This window comes from Trichogramma pretiosum, unplaced genomic scaffold (genome assembly GCF_000599845.2).
Source record: "Trichogramma pretiosum strain Unisexual culture from Peru unplaced genomic scaffold, Tpre_2.0 scaffold23, whole genome shotgun sequence".
In the NCBI taxonomy this organism is placed as follows: Eukaryota; Metazoa; Arthropoda; class Insecta; order Hymenoptera; family Trichogrammatidae; genus Trichogramma; species Trichogramma pretiosum.
In genome coordinates this window covers 1006613-1025537 of record NW_019641629.1, presented here as the reverse complement: position 1 = coordinate 1025537, position 18925 = coordinate 1006613, and the positions used below count along the sequence as shown (strand labels likewise).

The 18925-nt window shown below is 41.9% G+C and overlaps 2 protein-coding genes across 2 annotated transcripts; one reads left to right on the top strand and one right to left on the bottom strand.

Annotated features, from left to right (window-relative positions):
• The first annotated feature begins 1227 nt into the window (after positions 1–1227).
• On the top strand, positions 1228–18764 carry LOC106654869 (putative oxidoreductase GLYR1 homolog). The gene is made up of 10 exons (XM_014374960.2): positions 1228–1494; positions 1809–1845; positions 2297–2385; positions 2455–2581; positions 2661–2771; positions 2957–3142; positions 3267–3440; positions 16735–16845; positions 16980–17424; positions 17510–18764. The coding sequence occupies exons 1-10, from the start codon at positions 1451–1453 to the stop codon at positions 17707–17709; spliced, it is 1524 nt and encodes a 507-aa protein (XP_014230446.1). The 5' UTR covers positions 1228–1450; the 3' UTR covers positions 17710–18764.
• Positions 4208–10865, bottom strand: LOC106654868 (leucine-rich repeat and immunoglobulin-like domain-containing nogo receptor-interacting protein 3). The gene is made up of 4 exons (XM_014374959.2): positions 10373–10865; positions 7714–9500; positions 7335–7617; positions 4208–7005 (listed from the first exon to the last, which is right to left on the bottom strand). The coding sequence occupies exons 2-4, from the start codon at positions 9489–9491 to the stop codon at positions 6232–6234; spliced, it is 2835 nt and encodes a 944-aa protein (XP_014230445.1). The 5' UTR covers positions 9492–9500; positions 10373–10865; the 3' UTR covers positions 4208–6231.
• Positions 18765–18925: the final 161 nt, after the last annotated feature.

Genomic DNA, 18925 nt, shown 5'->3' with positions numbered 1-18925 from the left:
GATATGTATAATGTGTGCAGTGATACACGCACACAATGTCGTATCGCGCACACATACTTGGATCGCTGTGCGATTGTGTGCGTGCGTGGGTATACGCGATTCTGAATGGAATCGATGCTTTTGCGCGATCCGCGCACACGGTGTGCAGCTTTACAGCGGGAAAGAGTGTGACAAAAAAAAAATTGCAACGTACCGTGCTCCGTCAATCGAGTATCGCTTACAGTCAAATTTTTTACTCCGATCTAGCTTTCATTTACAGTTAGGAATATACAGGAAATGTCATTAATTGTCAATCAGCTAATTGACTACGTGCTGAACAAAGAACGTAATCTTCGAACGACGATAATGGAAGTCTCCGCAAGCTCGCCTCGTATGCGTATACGCGCAGAGCCGCTTCAAAGCTCCATTATAGAAAGGCTTGAAGGCTTGGCGCACACACACATACACATAACACACGCATACGACACACACACAAACTGGTGCTGCTGCGCCAATGGTCGTGTATGAGTTTACAAATGCTTAATGAGCTTGAGACGACGCACACAATGAACGACTCCGAACTGCGGGCGGGCGATAGCCGCCGCCTTATAATAATGTATGTATGTTTTCAAAGCGGCTGCGCGAAAATATGATAAAGTTTGCGTTATTGGATATATATTTTCGCGTCACGTGAGGATTTATGCCTATGCGGATGTCATCGTGTACATCGCTTTTATGCATAGCCGTTGGAACTCGATGGCCAACGTTTGTTTTTTGAAAATTCAAATTATACGTTAGCTTATCTAAAAAGCGTAAAAAAAAAAGAAGAAGCTTTCTTATCATGGGTCGATTCACAACACCGACGCAAGTCATGTTTGAAAGTTCGAAGAAGCGGGAGGCATTCGAAAACTCAACCGACATCCGCCGAACACGATTTACTTCACACGGGCTTGGAAAAACGCAGGGAGCCATGTGCCACGACTTCATTTTATAGAAGGAGAAGGTGTTAGCGCGTATAACTTCACTGGAAACTTTCCTAATATGCTTGCCGCTGTACGGTCGCTTTTCATTGGCCCCCGCGGCGGGCCCAAATAGAAGTTTCAATGCTGTATATACAATATACAAAACGGAGCGCCCGCTGCGGCGTGAAGTTGACTCGAGCAGTTTCGCAAGTATCATAGGGACGCGCGCGCCGCCAATTGAAGCCAAACGCAAACTCTCGCTGCGGTGCCCGCCGCCGCCACCGCCGTAGCCGTCGCCGCTGCCGCTGCTTCGAACATAACACATCCTCAGTAGCAAGTAGACCGTTGCACGAGACGCTCTCTTCCTGTGCGTGACTCCTATTTAGAATACACCGAATCGTGTGTACTAAGTGACTGCCGACAACTCTCTGTTGTACTATAAGTGTAGTAGCGCGCGCGTTTCTCGACTGATAACACACGCGCACCGAGAGTGAGAAGATCAATCCACCATGTCCACGGAGACGATGACTTACAAGCTGGGCGATCTTGTCTGGTAGGTTTTCTCGATTGTCGAATTTTCGAATTTTTCAATTTGCATTCGAAAGATGCCCCGAATGTTGTGTCATATACACCGCGCGGTGCGTGTATGTGTGTGTGTGTGTATAGCCATGGGGAAGCAGCAGCGAGAGAAGTGCCGCGCGCCGCGATTCAGCGGCCTGTCAAACATAACCTATTTGATACGTATTATACATATAACCCATGCATAGTAGAGAGTTTTGTGTGCGACCGACTATGATGATGATGATGATGATGATCATGATGATGAAAATGGACAGTGACCAAGTGAATTTTCTGTTTCTGTTGCAGGGCCAAAATGAAGGGGTACTCGCCGTGGCCAGGCCGTGTAAGTAAACAAACAACAACAACTAAACTCCGGTCGTCTCTTCTTGTTTATTTGTGCCTCGAAATACGCGATGTGTTACTTGTGTCGCGCATCTCCCGCGCTTTCTCACCCACACGCTTGTGTGCTTGTGCTTCTGCAAAAATGAAGTTGCGAACGCGACAAACGAATACACTTTTCGTGTACGCGACTTGCGAGGACCGTGTTTTTGTTTTGATTCTCGGGGTGAAAGTTCATTCATTTTACGACTCCGAAATTGATACGCCCTAAACTTTATTATCTGCCAAGCGTTATTCTTTAGCGAAACACTCCGGGAAATGGCTTTTATTTTTATTTTGTAAAATAGATGATGAAATCATAAAATTGTTTGAAATTTTATTTCTTCAAAATTGCCGTATGATTATTTTCCATTTGATCTTTTATTTTATTTTCAACGCAAATATTTATATTGAAGGTATCAAACCCCATCAAAGATATGAAAAAACCAGCTACTACAAAGAAGATTCCTATATATTGCATATACTTCTTTGGAACAAATAACTAGTAAGTTTGCACTAAAATAAGTTGAATAATTATGATAAGTGCTTGAATTAACCATTTGTATTATCTCAGTGGATGGATTGATGAAGCTAATATTAAACCATATCAAGAGCACAAGGAACAGTGCAAACAAATGTGTAAAACAGCTAATTTCAAAGAAGCTTGCGATACTATCGAAAACTTCATAAGTGGTGGTGAAGTACGTGATTTATTCAATAATTACCACCTAGAACAAAAGTTTATAAGATTATTAACGTTACACAAATGTATTGTTATAGGTTTGGGAAGACAATTTAGATTCAAATGCTCTATTTGACAAACTCAAAGAAGAAGAAACTAACAATACTTCATCTATTGAAAGAAAAACCCCAAAGATCAAACCAAAAAAGGTAAAAATCTTTTGGATATCATTATAAATTATGAATTTTTATTATGTCAAAATTTTTCAATACATCTGTTAAATAACATCATTCAAGTAAAACTCATCACATTTAATCATTATTTTTATTTTTGTAATTTGGTTCTTTTTAAACCAATGTTTCTTTTTTAGTTAAAAACATTCGTTCCTTTACAGGAAACTCCGAAAGAAAGAAAAAGGGAAAGCCTTACTGGAAGTGTTGGTCGACCACCTAAAAAACAGAGGACAGACTCTACTTCCAGCAACAATCGTTTGGGCAGCTTAAGTCCTGTTCTCAATCACTCAGCTACCGCGAAAAGGCCTGGATCTTTACTTAATCGACCCACTCATATTTCCAAACCTGTAAGTTATTAGTTATTATGATGAACAAAGGGAGGATTAATGTAAATAGCTTGAAATTGTGATGTGGAGTTTATTCATTCCATTGGAATAGCGGTTATCAATAATATTTTCATTACTTTTATAGGAAACTCCCCCATTAGATGTAGCAACTGTATCTCAAGCTCTCAAAGATAAAAATATCCAAGCATCAGACTTGAAATTTGGATTTCTTGGTTTGGGTATCATGGGCAGTGGAATAGTTAAGAATTTATTGAACAGTGGACATAAAGTTGTGATTTGGAACAGGTCAAATGAGAAGGTATGTAATTATGTAACAAATACATTTTTATTATATATAAAACCCCATGCAAACTGTTTGTGCACCCTTTAGATTTAACTTATAAGTTACATACTTCATTCATTAAAGAGTTTAAACTTAAGAGTCAAGAACTTTGCATGATCCAAAAATCATCAATACACATTGCAACATTATCTTTATCAGATCTAAAATATTCATATTTAAACTTACAAATTGAATGATGTAATGGCTTTCTTAGAACAGACCTTTTATTTATTAGCTATGAATATTTCCCATTTGAAAAGTACCATTAATGTACCCTTCCAATGAGTTCAAGGAATGTACATAAAGCTACTTGATATTTTTATTCTTAGAATTATGCTAAAAAATTGGGGTTTTTTTATTTTACTATTTAGTTGATAAGTCTTTAGAACACCTTTTATGCACAATATTTGAGGTTGAACAATGATTATTCATTATAATGATAAATTTAAGAATTCTCGATTACTCAGAATTCTTTTAATTTGTATGCGATAGAAAAATATCAGGCATAAATTCTTCGAATAGTTAAAGTAAAATGAAAATATGTTTGTTTATTATTATTTTGTGATAATTATTTTAAATTTGTTCTTGAACATGAACACTTAGCTACTTAGGATTTGGTTTCAGTTGATTTTTTCACATCAATATGTTCATAAAAAATTATATAACACTTGGTATTATTACACATAGTGCGTGCATACTTGGAATGATAGGTGTAAAAGTCACATAAAATTAAATTGTCAGTGTAGGCAGTAACTTTGAAAAATTTTTATTCTTCCAAAATATACATACATATGGAATGAGAGTAATAGTTATCATACAGGAATTCCTCAAGGAATATTGATCTATTCTCTACTACTGATTATTTTTCTATAACTTGTTTGAAAAAAAAATTAAGTGTTAAAAACTGATATTCTTTATAGAAAAAAATATTCAACCTTACCTATGACCTATTAAAGTAAATAACCAAACGTGGGTAATAAAATAAAAAAAAGTTTCCGATTAATTTTCGGTTTTATCTTAGTGTAGCAAAAAGTGATTACGGCAGTCTTGGTATTATCTTCCGTGAAGAATAAGCCATTCTTATGTAGAAAAAAGGATTCTCTTTAAAATTTAATTCAAAGAATCGTAGAAAAATATACACACAATAATCAAAGGGAAGCATAAGTACGCGTATAATTGTATTTTTTTCTCTTTTTTCTTTCATTAATTAAAAAAAAAGACGTTCGTGTTTTATGGAATTCACAAATCCAGATGCAATTTTGCTAATTTTATATAACTCCGACCGATTTTAATTCGAGTGATACAGTAGTAGGTGCTTTGCAACACTTGCTGACGATAAACATATATTTTTATTGAATACACAGCTCACATCTTCTATTCATCGATGTGAATTGGAGTTCATCGACGGTAAAACGATTGTTGATTTTTTTTCCGATTAACGAATCGTAATTGTTATAAAATAAGTCGCATCTCATAATTTTTCAGCGATATTAGTATCGACGTTCCATACAATTTTTCAATCACATTTTTTTTTGTTTAGTTAACAATGTAACAACGATGAATTAGATTCGCTATATTTTATATAAAAAAAAATTAACTCGACTAAAAACACTCAACGCACTCTTAAAATCTCCTTTCCGAAGATATTTCGATGATAAAATAGATTGCACTTGTAGTAATACAATCATCACGATGAAAACAGAGATAACCGAGAAAAAAAAACGAGAATCTTCGTTTACGAGAGCTCATGATATGATTGTTTTTATTAGAATTTCACTTACGAGTTTCGAGACGGGCAGGAGGCCACCGATTTTGGCTCCGTCTCAGATTTTTTTTTTTTGTGTAAATTGCCGATAGTTGAACACCATCGATCTAGTACACATACACACATACACCCGATCATCATGTATATAGAAGTTTTAGGTGTCGGTATATCTAAAATAAGCAGCACCGCTCGAGCACACACGCGACCGAATTACTCCTCTCTTGTAGGCATTACTTTATTATTTTTCTTTCTTTTATTTTATTTTTTCATCTCATTTCGCGTGACGCAATAAACACTTTTTATACAACTACACAGTAGGACAGATTTTTTCCATGCACTCACAGACACACGCACACCCACGTATACCGCTCGTAAGTTCCTCGAGTAGATAGTTACTATTTACGATTAGTTGAAACGAAATTTCTTCAATTCGAGCTACGAACACGACTCCCTTTCATACCGCTCACGGCTGAATGTGCGGCGTTTTACGTTTTACTCGTGTTGTGTGCCGCGCGCGCTCTTGATTCGCTCCTATATATCTCTCTCTCTCTCTCTCTCTGTCTCTCTTTCGTCAGCCTTCGTTTTAAAACCGAGCCGCAAAGGCTCGAGAGAACTGCGTAATCTAAATCGTATCCGAGTGTATACATATAATATATATCTATGTATATATTGTATAATAATAATAATAATTTATTTCCTATCTTCGCCTAATGTAGGCTTGTAACTAATGACTTTTTTCAATCTAGAAGAAAGTTCTGCACCACTTATATATTTTTTTTTTCTGTTATCACACATTGCTTTTCTTGTTGTTTTGTTTTTTTTTTTTTAATAACCATACTTCACACAATATTTGTCGTGTTTCTCTTATTAACTGCTCGAAAAGTCTAAAACTGCACTACGCGATATAAGCTCTATACACGCGCGCACGTATCACATACACACACACACGTGTTGTCAACACATCCAAAAGATCGAAGACGACGAACAGCACAGCATCGGACCTCAGAGCCTCGTCTCCCTGGGTAATTCCGGAAGACTGGCACTGGGTATGAGCATGTCGAGCACTTCGGGGGTACCGCGCGTGTCGCCGGCCAGAGTCTCGGCACTGATACCACGGAACACCGCCGGATGATGATGATGATGATGATGATGATGATGATCCAGGACACTTGCGACGGTGGTCGAGCTGCCGAACTCGTCGATCCTGTGCAGGAGAGCCGGGCCCAACTCCAGTGGTGGTCTGTTGCCGCTGCGCTGCGGCGACGACATGAAGATCGACGACGGCGGCCGATCGTCGATGTAATTGATCACCTGGACGCCCTCGAGATTGGCGAACTTGCCAATTGCCGGCGGTGGACTGCGCGGACTGCAAGCGGACAGCTGCTCCGTGGGCGTGTAATAGTCGCTGTTGACGTCCTCGAGACTGGAGGCGTAAGCCGTGACTATGCCGTCGATCTGCGTCTTGAAGTAGGCGTTGACGCTGTTGGCCACGAGCGAGGCGTCGGTGATGGTGCCGTCGTCCACCAGGTCTTTGGGATCGAACACTACCGAGCCCGATCTGCCACCGCCGCCGCACGAGCCGCTCCGACAATTGTCGAAATACAGCGAGGGCAGATTCTCGAGCACCTTGTTGAGGGTCTGCTGCTGGTACTTGTAGGACTCGCGCAGACGCAGCACCTGGTGCGAGCTAAATTTACGGATCTTGTTGCGTTGGAAGACGTAGTTTTCGCGCACCCAGTTCAACTGGCTCGTCGAGTAGTCACGCACGCGCTTCACCTGCAAGCAAACAAAGAAGGTTGATGGACGCATTGTCTTTTAGTATGCAGTCTTCAAAGCGTGAATATAACCGAAGAATCAGTCGATCTAAAAGCTTGATACACAAAAGAAGGATCGTTTGTTACATACATTATAATTATGTTAATTGAACAAGACTCAGATAGCTGTGTATTAAGATTATTTTTAATGGTTAGATTGTCTTTTTATACAGGCCTCACGAAATGTTTCTTATTAATTAATTGTCAACTGCTCTCGCCGTTAGTAGTGGTAGTAGTGGTAGTAGTGGTAGTAATGGAGCTACGTTTTGTCTGTACGCAATTGTTCAATACCTGATCGCAGTACTGGTCCCGCAGCGTGGTCAGATGATTCGTGCCGTACTCGCGTATGTCGCGTATGTGCCTCATCTGGCCCTCGTAGCTGTCGCGGATCCACTCGACCTGCTGGGCGCAGTTGTCCTTGATGCGGTGCACCTGCTGGGTGTAGTTCTCGCGCAGCCGCTCCAGCTGCTGGCTCTTGTACTGCTCGATGTTGTCCAGCATCTGGTAGATCTGCTTGGCGCGCGGCGTCACCCCGACGTGGCGACAGCACAGGCACCACTTCTGACAGCCGCATCTATACATGTAAAAAAAAACACAAGCGAAGAAACGAATCGAGATCAGTGATCGAAGTAAGACGAATCGAACTCTCTCTCTCTCTCTCTCTGCTTACCTCATGAAGAGATAGCGCAGCAGCTGAACGAGCAGCGTGAGCAGGAGGAAACCGGCGGCGCTGGCCGCGCCCACCGCGATACTGAGCAGCTTCACCGTGTGCATGGTGACCGGGTCCATGCGCAGCGTCACCATCGTCGTCGAGTTCGAGATGGGATTGACGGCGAAGCACTTGTAGACCCCGACGTCCTGCCGCAGCAGCCGAGTGATGAGCAGCGAGCCGTTGTCCAGCAGCTTGACGCGGCCGTCGTCCTCGAAGTCCGCCTGGTCGACCCGGTAGTCGTGCACCCGCGGATGATGCATGTAGGCGTCGGGGAACGACGGGTCGGGGCTCCAGTGGAAGACGCGCAGCTGGGGCGTCACCCAGGTGATCGAGGGCAGCGGATTGCCGCCGTACTCGCACTCGAGGATCACCGTGCTGCGGAAGACGTGCAGATCGCGCGCCGAGGTCGCGCGACTCAGCTGGGGCGGCGTGCAGTTGAGGTAGCGCAGCGCCTGAATGGTGTCGATGGTGTCGGACTCGTGGCCGCAGCGCAGGCCCGAGTCGAAGGCCGCCCGATGCCGATGCTCCTCGGCCCAGCGCACGAACCAGAACATGCGGCAGTCGCAGGCCCACGGATTGCCCTGGAGCTCGAGGTGGCTGACGTTCTGCAGCTGGGCCAGGCTCGACGGCAGAAAGGCCAGCTCGTTGTCGCGCAGCACCAGCCGCGTGAGCTTGGGCGTCTCGTCCAGCGTGTGCGGGCCCATCTCGCGCAGCGGACTACGAGCTATCTCCAGGCTCCGCAGCTCGGCCAAGTGAGCCAAGTCGTTGTCCTCCAGGACCTCGATCTTGGTCTCCGAGGCGAGCAGAGTCCTCAGATGCGGCGTCGACAGCCAGACATTCCTCGGGAAGCCGGCCACCCTCGACCTGCTGACGCTGAGCCATCTCAAGTTCTCGAGGCCGTTGAAGACGATGTCGTTCAGTCTGCCGTCACGGCTCAACGTGTTGCCGCTGAGATCCAGCCTCTCCAGGCTCGTCAACTCGCCGAAGAGGCCGCGCGGCAAAAAGTCGATGGAGTTCGTGTTGAGATCGAGTTCTTGCAGATTGGCCAGACCCGAGAACAGATGCGAGGGTATCTTGGTCAGGTAATTGCTCGACAGCCTGAGAGTGCGCAGGGCGCGATTGGGCCGAAAGCTGTGATCGGGCAGAGAGACGAGCGAGTTGCCCGACAGGTCGAGGAGCTTCAGACTCTTGCCCACGGCTTCGAAGGCTTGAAAAGGCAGTACTTCTATCTTATTCTTCGCTAAACTCAATGTTTCTAGTTCCTCGAGATCCTTGAAGATGTGCGGCGGTACGCGGACCAGTGAGTTGCCCGTCAGGTTCAGATGCCTGAGCTTGCGCATCGAGCGGAACGCGTCCACGGGCAACTTGCTCAGTCGATTGTCACCTAAGTTCAGACTCTCCAGCCGAGCATTGCCTTGGAAGTTCAGCGGATGAAGCGACTCGATGCCGCTGCTCGTCCAGGACAAGTGGCGCAACTCCGCCAGGGGCCGCAAAATTTCCAAGGGAATTTGCCCCGACGCCGGAACGTTGATCAACTCGACGCTGAGCAGAGTCGAGTCGGCGAGACGATCGAGATCCTGCAGAGGTCGATCCTCGCAGCGCAGACTCGCCCGCGCCGCGTCGCAGTCGCAGTTTCTCGAGCATCCTGTGGGATTGTCGCCGCTGCTTGGTATCGCCAATTGCAGAATCACGGCCAAGCATGTGCAGAGAGTTAGGAACCAGCGATCTTTCTTCATTCCTGAGACCTGAGAATTCAGAGATAGCGTGTTATTTTCAATCTTCGAGAGATCGCGGAGTCGATAAATATTTTATATTTAGTACCAATCTTGTGTTTATACGTGTATAAATGTGTGCGCGCGAGTACGAGCATCGTGTATTCGATCTAACATTGCTTAGAGAACATTCTAAACTTGACATTCATTATGTCTTACTAATCGCGTGTAATTATTTCGAAAAACCAACGTGACGTATCGTTGGAAAAAAAAACTTCCACAGTCATTAAACTGCATCATTGCGGCAGGATTAGTGTATACAGTTATACTGCATAAGCATAAAAGAATTTTTTTGCAATCATATACTTTTTTGTGTACACAAACAAGCCTACTTTGTTTCGCAATTAGATTTACGATAATTTTATTTATTCATTTATTTATTCGGTTATATTAAAATTTTTTGCAAAGCTAGACCTTTTCACAAGTTTATCGTTGCTCATTTTAATGATTTTCATTTAACTCTCGAGCGTATCAACTGTTGCCGTTGGTCAAAAACTTTGTTTTGGCATCGACGCAAGGCAAAGAGAGAGAGCGAGCGAGAAGAGATAAAACGAGAGAGATCAGCACGAATTTTAGAGCAAATTTTCGACATTTATCTGTTATTTTTTTTGGGTTATGAATTGCCGAGAATCGCGCAAAGGAAACGTTAGATTTTCTAGAACGTACCCTGGCGCTTGTGTGCGTGTGTGGCTAGCTAACATGTAACACAGCCAGCAGCAGCACACATTGTACAAAGGAGAGATGCTCTCATGCGCGCGATCAGCGTCTGTGTGTACATGTGTGTGCCTATGTGTGAGTTGGTTGAGTACAAAATACAATGTGCAATGTAAAGAGTGCAAGTGTACCTAATGCGAGCAGCTCGTGGCCGACGACGACGGTCTTTCGGTTGGGTAGCAGTCGAGCTTTGACGACTTGCATTTGCCTCTACGATAATAACACCACCCTGGCTGCTACACGGTTTTTTGTCTTGTGCTGTGCTGTGTCAGCTGCTGACTCGTCTTTTTGCACCACCAACAACACTGGCAGCAGCAGCAGTACAACACGACACACGAGTGTTTTTTTTTTGTTTTTTTGTCTAGTTCAGCTGCTCGTTGCTGCTGCTGCAGCCGACGATTAAATGCTGCTTCGCAGCGTACGAGGCATCGAGGAGGCCGCCATTGCTTAATACTACTACTACACCGTTCACCACTGGTCGGCCGTCGTTCTTTGCACTTTTGCTCAATGAAAGAAGTACGTCGGCGTCGTCGTCGTGCTGCTGCTGATGCGTCGACGATCGATTCACTGACTCGCAATACTGACACATGTTTTTGTTGTCACACGTTTATACACGCGTTTTAAATATAAAACGAGCCGAGCTAGTAGCGCTGCTTGTTGTTGCTGCTACTGCTGCTGCTGCTGGTCGATGATTGCGCCTGCGAGTTCATGCCTATAGCATGTAACACGCGCGTGTGCTGACGCAAATAGGCCTGCGGTAGATATAGATGCAGGTATATATCGATATTATAACGCGTGTGTGTGTATAGATCCGAGTAGTGCAGAAAACTGCGAAAAGTTGTCTGTAATGTAAGTGCGCTGCAGTCGGTTTACGATACAACTAACTGCTGCTTGAGCGACTCGGCCAAGACTGGGGTAACGTCAGGCAGCAGCGACCATCCGAAGCCAATGTGCCCGTGTCTATATTGTATACGACGAGGCGAGCGACGGCGGCTGCTCTCGCTGGCTGCTACAGCTACTGCTGCTGCTGCTGCTGCTGCTGCTGCTCCGTATAGTACAGTCGTCGAGTCCGTAAAATAGTGGGAGAATCGGAGAGAGAGAGAGAGAGAGAGAGAGAGGGCCGAAGCTGGCGCAACTGCTGCCTGTGCTGCCTGTGCTGTGTGCAGCACACAATGCTCTCAATATATGTATAAAACCATATAGGACTCGTGTGCACTGTCTTTGCGGAGTTTAGGTGCCGCACTAACGCACGCTTACGCACACTTATATGCGCGAGACTATATAGCGACGTTACGTATAGTTGTATTAATGTTGTGTCTCTGTGCGACAGCTCGACTGTTCTCTCTTCGTTGTTATTATATACTGCATACACACAAAGAAAGATACTCGGAGTGAGAGTCGTGTGTCCAGAGTCCGCGCGGGCCGTTACCACCGCGCTCATATAATATATCAAGTATATACCGAGAAACCGAGAGGAAGAAAGAGATTTTCAGCCTCGACAAAGTGCGACAACCCGTGTTATGTGTCTCTTTCTCTTCCTCTCGAGAGATACGTATACTTTATGCGTGAATGAATCCCATATTCGCCGTAACGATTTTGTTCCTCGCAGCAACAACGACAACCCCTACGCCGCGATTCAGGTGTTGTTGCGCTCTTTTACCTTGGCATTGTGTCGCGGTCGGTCGAGCTAATCATCGGCACACATGTGATCCAAGTCGTTGCGTGCGTGCGTAGACTACTTACACACACACATTTTGCCGAATAAGCGGCGTGTTTATACTATCCGATTCCTACAGCTGCGTCCGATCTATGTTTTATTATTAAGTAAGCAAAAGTCTTTGACGTATTACGCGCGTAGAGTAGTCTATATTTTGTGTGCGTATTGGGTTTCCGCAGCGAGAAAGTCGAAAGAAAAAAAAAAGAAAAGCCGTCGGTATAGTGGTAGCCTTGGAACGATACTATATATTTTTTTATATAATAATAATAAAAAATATACGATAAAGTCGTAAATTGACGTAGCGCGAGGTGGGACGCGTCGATTAAAAGACACATTTAGACTGCGTTGATTGTATTATGCGAGGCGTCTTTTTCAAAATTATATTTAGCGCAACTGTATAAAAAAAATCTAGCGATCCAGAGGCTTTTTTTAGGCTTTCGGCTATACACTATTTTCAAGCTTATAGTCGATATAATTTATAAATTACTCGTACGTAGTTGCAAGAACCATTGATTATGGCATAAATCGTTCGCGTGACGTATATCGACGCTATATTAAGTTCCTTCTAACTCCTATGTACGAATCGATAAAAACATTCGAAAGCTCGAGGCACATTTCTACAAGTATAAAGGTGTTATTGTTACGGCAGAGAGAGACTATTATATGACCGAGGCATTGATTGGAGCGTCACATACTGATAATTGACTGCGATGTTTTTTATAACGCCCGAGAGATAAATAATGCTAAAGATGCTCGACGTATACGAAACTCGGCCAGTGCGCGCAAAAAATAAAGAACAATTACCGAGGCCAGAGTCGAATCTTTCTCGCGCGTTTTTAACGTTTCACGAACTAAATTTTGATTAATCGCGCGCCCGCGGGAGTGTCAACGAAAAAGTTTGCACGAAAAAACAAGCCGCATGCAAATATCTCTCTTCTCTCGTGAATGGAAAAAAGGCGAAAAACTGATAAGATTATGAACGTTCGCTGTTGAATTGCTTCAGCTTGTGCGTGAATATAACGATGAAACTGCGACAAAATAATAAAAGAAAAAATGCTGCCAGATGTCTCGTATACGAATTCGAAGCCAGCTTCGAGAGATACACACGTATCGATATATAGAAGCGATGCATATCAAGCGACGGTTAATGTGAGTCACACATTCGAAATGTTATAAACGACGACCGGGCGTGAGTGACAACAAAATTGTCAAAATATTGACTCGATGATTTTCAGCGGATCGGAGCGATTGATATCTCGATATGGAGATTCTATCCGTAAAATCGTCGATTTAGCTGCGGTTTATTACTCGTCGTAAATCGCAAAATTGAAAAACGCCCGCGCGCGCGCGAAAAAATGTGCCTTCCCGCGCAAGTTCATTGTATATAGCGCGCGGGGGCGGGCGGCCGTCGCGTAATCTTATCGCGCGTACGATGCAGCGCGCAATCCCCAGTAATCGTCTAACAGCGGGCGATGCAAATGTCGATAACGCGCTTCTCTCTTATCGCAATTCGAATTGACCCTAGAGCAGCAGCACCACGACACACATAACAAAAACCAACGCACGCTACAAAACGATGCGACGATGATGTATACTATGTTGTATACGACGGTCTAGTCGCGCTATGCGCCGCGTAGTTGCCATTCACCCGATGCGAGGGCCGTATCGATTTCACGCCAGGCCAGCCTCGGCGGATCATGGGTCTGCCTCGTGCCGGCAACACTGCGGTATAGGCTCTCTGAACAGCTGACGCGTGCGTGTGTGTGCCATGGCGCGCATAACACTGCAGCGCGATATTATATATACAGAGAGGCTTTTTTACCCGCGGCGCACGAGGGACGTTACATATCATCATCACGTGTATTTGATCGATTATTTTGAGGCTCGGAGTGCCTAAGCATTTCTTTTTATCTTTTTTTATGTCGTGGAGCGTGTTCGGCAACGTCTAACGCTCCAATAACAAAAAATTAGCTTCCAAGGTTAATTGAAACCGTACGTTATTTCGAGATGTAATTTTTCAAGTGCACGAGTTAATTGTCTTTTTGTTTCCGAGTGAGTGGTATTTATTCGTGAATTAAGAAGTTTAAAGCACACTCGGTTTCATAGTTAACCGATATTTTAGTCCTCTATTTGCAAAAAAAATTATGTCATCATTGTTTTGGAAAAAAAGTAGAAGCTTGAGTCGCCGCGAAGCCATACGACCGTCTTCTCTTTACTCTTCTCTATTTTAAAATTACTCGTGTATAAATATTTTTTCCGACTGTTTCTGAAACTATCGATACGCATAAATCTCGTGAATAATTCAACAATTCTTCGAATAATCATGAGCTTGCACTGGAAATTATTTAAAACTATGCCTTCTTCGTGTGAAGTAGATTCTACGTTATGTATGAAAAAAATCATTCATAAAAGGTAATTGATATATACTAATTCAACAGAAAATTAGCTGCATCATAAAAAGCTTTGTTAAATTTTTTAATCGTTTTTGTAGTTTATTTTGATGTTAAAGTAACAATAGTAACAGTAATAGAGTCAAATTTTTTCGAAACATGTTGATAAGTAGGCTGCACCGGACTTGAAACTTTTCCTGCTTTGCACATTTTTTCCAGTCCAGGAGCTTACACTCGTACTTTTACAGCAAGTCCAAAATAAGTCGTTCCGAGTATTTCAGTTAAAAGCAGTCTTTACTCGGAATTACGTCCGAATTTATCTTGGAAAGTTAATGATACGGCATTATAAGCTTTTCAGAGTATTAGTTACAGCTGTATTGATTTAGTCGTCGTTTAATTGTTACTGCAATTGTACGCCAGCGATATTCAAAACGGCATTAATTGCATTTTTCTTTCGGAGTTGTGTTAACGCACAAACAAGCGTTGGTCGCTGAAATTGATAAAAACGTTGCCGTTTCTCGTTGGGTTAATACGCTTGAAATTTATTTTTAAAAAGCAACTCGTAATACAAGTTTAAAACGATTAAATTTTAAAATTGCTGTGGTGTATCGGCTTTAAAAAAAAATGTTCGGCCTAAAATTATCATTAACAGATATCTGAAAAAACTATTTTTGAATCGTAAAATTTACTTTGAATTGAAAAAATACAACTCGTTCCAAATAAACTTGGAAAATGTTTGATTTTCTCTCTAAAACTAGACTAAACTAGACTGCTTCGGTGCACATTTAAGGAAATTAATAATATACCTATACGCAACTTTCATCGCTAAAAAGACGAGTACAAAATACACATTTTGTAACGAGGAATTACAACGTACTTATGAAGAAGCGTTTAACTCGCCAGTTAGAGTAGCCGATGGTTTAAAAACTGTACGTTTACTTACGTATGTTATTACACCTACATAGTTTGAAAGTACAATAATTGTAATTGCATAATGGGTTGTTTATAATTCCGATGTTTGATAAAAAGTCCTAAAGATTGATTGCCTTTTAACGTTATTAAACAATAATGCGAGTACTAAAATCGTGCTCTAAGGTCGTAAAGTACTCTCATCGATATAAAATTAACGGTTAATTGGGTGATTTGAAAATTTTTGTAAGCCCGATGATTTTTTAAAAAAAATTAACTGTTTTTTTTTCCTCGTTGCGCCAAACGGGACTCAATTTAGCATTTAAGGTCGAGCAAACACAAGAAACACATCATCTTTGTTATCGTTGAATGCAAAACTCGCTTGATTGCCCACACACAAGCTCTTGTATAATGTGCCGTTGAAGGGGTCTCTCTTCTCACTCGCATATACACTGCTAACAGCAGCAGCGGCGGCGGCTCACTTTCGCTGCAGCTCGAAGGCGCGGAGTAATGTAATCAAAAGTTTTATTTCAAACATCGTAAATTTAAACTCGGCTTTTGATTCGATTACGTTTTGACGTAAATCACGTTGACAACCCCCCTGTGTCGAAGCAATGGCCGTTGAGAAATTTTGACGCGTACTTTTGATTCGAAGTTATCAAACTTCGGCGTTGCATCGTGGAGACTTCAGCCATGTTGCGTCACGTAAGCGTAACAGCGGCCACGGCTGAATTCGCTGCGCGGCAAACTAAGCTCGGAATATTTTTTTGTCACCGATTCTCCGATGCATATAATAAATAAACTCTTATGAATTATCTCGAAGTAAAAAAAACGAACGATTCCAATATTAAACCAATGCTACAACAACAACAGCGGCGACTCTGTATTTATCGGGTATCGTGCACAAGGAGGCCACAGACATGGCGTCGCTTGATGATGTGGCCTGTGCGGCGCGCGGAGCTATTTCGCTATATACGTTGCGCGCCGTAGTTCAGTTTGTCGCTGATACATATAGAATTTCAGCTGTGCTGTGCCGCATGGCAATGAATTTTTCCCGACGCGCAGCAGAGCAGGTCGAGTTCGTTGCGACTCTCTCGAATGCCGGTTCGAGAATTTCTTCAAAATAATACGAACGACCGATGTGCCATCTAGTCGCACGGAATCGTCGCGCGTGCGACTGACTCGTCGATGATAATGTAGAAAGTTAAAGAGCGACGCCGGAGCATGATAATTCCCCCGTGGATGTATTCTAATTTATCCGAGTATGAGATGATATACGAACGCGGATGTCACTGTAATACAAACTTTCGTATTATCCCACAAGTTTGATAATGTTATTATATTCGTGTAATTCAACATTTGAACTCATTTTTAGTACAATCACACTTTACTTATAAACTTTTATGTATCATTTTCCATTGCGATGTAATAAAAACATTTTGTTCAAAACTAATTTCTCTTTTCTTTCTGATTTCAGTGCAACGATTTTGTCGAGGCCGGAGCTGAAAAGGGTCTCACTCCCGCAGATGTTGTCGCCATGTCTGACATTACTTTCTCTTGCGTAGCAGATCCCCAAGCTGCCAAAGAGGTTGGTACCACTTTTAATTTTCCTCGTGCGAATGCATTTTTCACTCGTTGAATTTATTAAATGCCGAAAAGAGGAAAATCTGCGTATCGGAAAATTTTACGAAATTCTAATATCGTTCTTCGCAATGTTTTCAGATGGTTTTTGGCAATTGCGGAGTATTATCGGAAATCACGACGGACAAGGGCTACGTCGAGATGACGAGCATCGACGCCGAAACATCGGCCGACATCTGCGAGGCGATCATGGCCAAGGGTGCGCGTTACCTCGAGGCTCAGGTGCAAGGCAGCAAACCTCAGGCCGAGGAAGGCAATCTGGTGATCCTCGGCGCTGGCGATCGGCAATTGTTCGACGACTGCAACAGCTGCTTCCAAGCAATGGGCAAAAACGCCATCTATCTGGGCGAAGTGGGCAATGCTTCGAAAATGAACTTGGTACTTCAAACGATGACTGGAATTTGCTTGGTTGGATTAGCTGAGAGCATGGCTCTGGCCGATCGTGCCGGTCTGCAACAGAAGGACGTGTTGGAGATTATGGAAATGACATCATTGGCAAGCCCGCTGCTTACGGAGAAGGGAAAAGGTACGATTGATTTTTAGACGAAGTTTACTTCTTTTTTAAATCGATACGGAAAATGAATTATTAATAATCTTTTCAAATTTTTCAGCCATAATTGAGGGAGGATTCCCAACACAAATGCCTTTGCAACACATGCAAAAAGACCTCCGCCTGGGACTCAGTATGAGCGATAGTCTTGAACAGCCTTTACCATTAGCGGCTATAGCAAATGAAACTTATAAACACGCCAAACGTCTTGGATATGGTACACATGACGCTTCGGCCGTTTATATTCGTGCAAGATTTTAATAACTAATGTATCCACACGAATTGCTCAAAAAGTTTGATGGCTTGACAAAAATATTAAAAATTTTAAGTTGGTAAATAAATTGGATGAAGTAGATCTTATAAATTGCCCGATATGTTAACTTTTAGAACCGATACATGTTACGCGAAATTTTAAGAAAGACTATCTTAAAACTTATCTTTCTTGCAAAAATTCGCGCGTGCAGGGTAAGTTATTTAATTGGTAATTTAAAGGAATTTTTGTAAAAAATTCAAGAAGAAATATCCGTTGTCTTAAAGTATTTGTAATGATTTGAGCAGTGTCAAGTTTGCATCTAACATCGATACTGTGCATTTTTATATTGTACCTACGTTTAAAAATTCAATTTTCCATCAATTTTGTAAAAAAAAAACTTCCATTCAACAATTATCGTACATTTTGTAATGTATTTTTTTCGGCTTGTACTAATTTTTTGACACGCTCGCATTAATTTCAAGCGTGAGTATTTGTTGCTTTTGTTGCACAGTACCATAATAAAATTTTCTTTATGAAAGTAATTGGACGAGCTTTTTGTAATATATTATGTGTTTTTAGTGGTCGTGCTAACGTACAATTTTTGAAATCGTCTATCGTTAATATTTAGTGCGACTCGTCAAAATGATAGAATCAAATTTCACACTTCGAAATGAATTCATCTTTCAATGAATTTATTACTTTCAAGTGCCTTAATGAGTTTTTAATGTATCATTTGTCAAAATGCTTTAATGCATGAATCGAACATAATGTTTTACATTTATGTGTCGATTTCTGTTTTCATTATTAATTCAGGGCACTTTTGCGAAATAGTATATCTTATTGAAACATCCTTTTCGTTCTAGAGTTTTGTTTGACGAGTCAAACGTAATATCTAAACAACCTAGAAACACACATTGTATAACCAAAAAGAAACTATTACATTTTCTATAATCTATTTTAATTTTTAATCGTAAATATATCAATATTAGTATAAAAGTATGTTTTTGGTGATTATATGCTATGGTTATTGATAAAATTAATAAAACTTTTTTTAATATTAAAACTTCTTTCTTATAATTTAGTTTACTTTTATACGAAATATACACAAATGAAGCACTTTTAGAATTAAGTTTGAATTTGATTGATCAATCATTATTTATTGGCAATATTATATATGGTTCTTTAAATATTGAACCTCGTTAAAGATATTCAATTAAAGTGATA

Excerpts from the sequence above, each read along its gene's own strand:
- LOC106654869 (XM_014374960.2), top strand. The coding sequence starts at position 1,451 with ATGTCCACGGAGACGATGACTTACAAGCTGGGCGATCTTGTCTG. Across the intron at positions 2,582-2,660 it reads ACTTCATAAGTGGTGGTGAA|GTTTGGGAAGACAATTTAGA; the intron begins GTACGTGATTTA and ends GTATTGTTATAG. Across the intron at positions 3,441-16,734 it reads GGAACAGGTCAAATGAGAAG|TGCAACGATTTTGTCGAGGC; the intron begins GTATGTAATTAT and ends TTCTGATTTCAG.
- LOC106654868 (XM_014374959.2), bottom strand. The coding sequence starts at position 9,491 with ATGAAGAAAGATCGCTGGTTCCTAACTCTCTGCACATGCTTGGCCGTG. Across the intron at positions 7,618-7,713 it reads CTGCGCTATCTCTTCATGAG|ATGCGGCTGTCAGAAGTGGT; the intron begins GTAAGCAGAGAG and ends TTACATGTATAG. Across the intron at positions 7,006-7,334 it reads GGGACCAGTACTGCGATCAG|GTGAAGCGCGTGCGTGACTA; the intron begins GTATTGAACAAT and ends GTTTGCTTGCAG.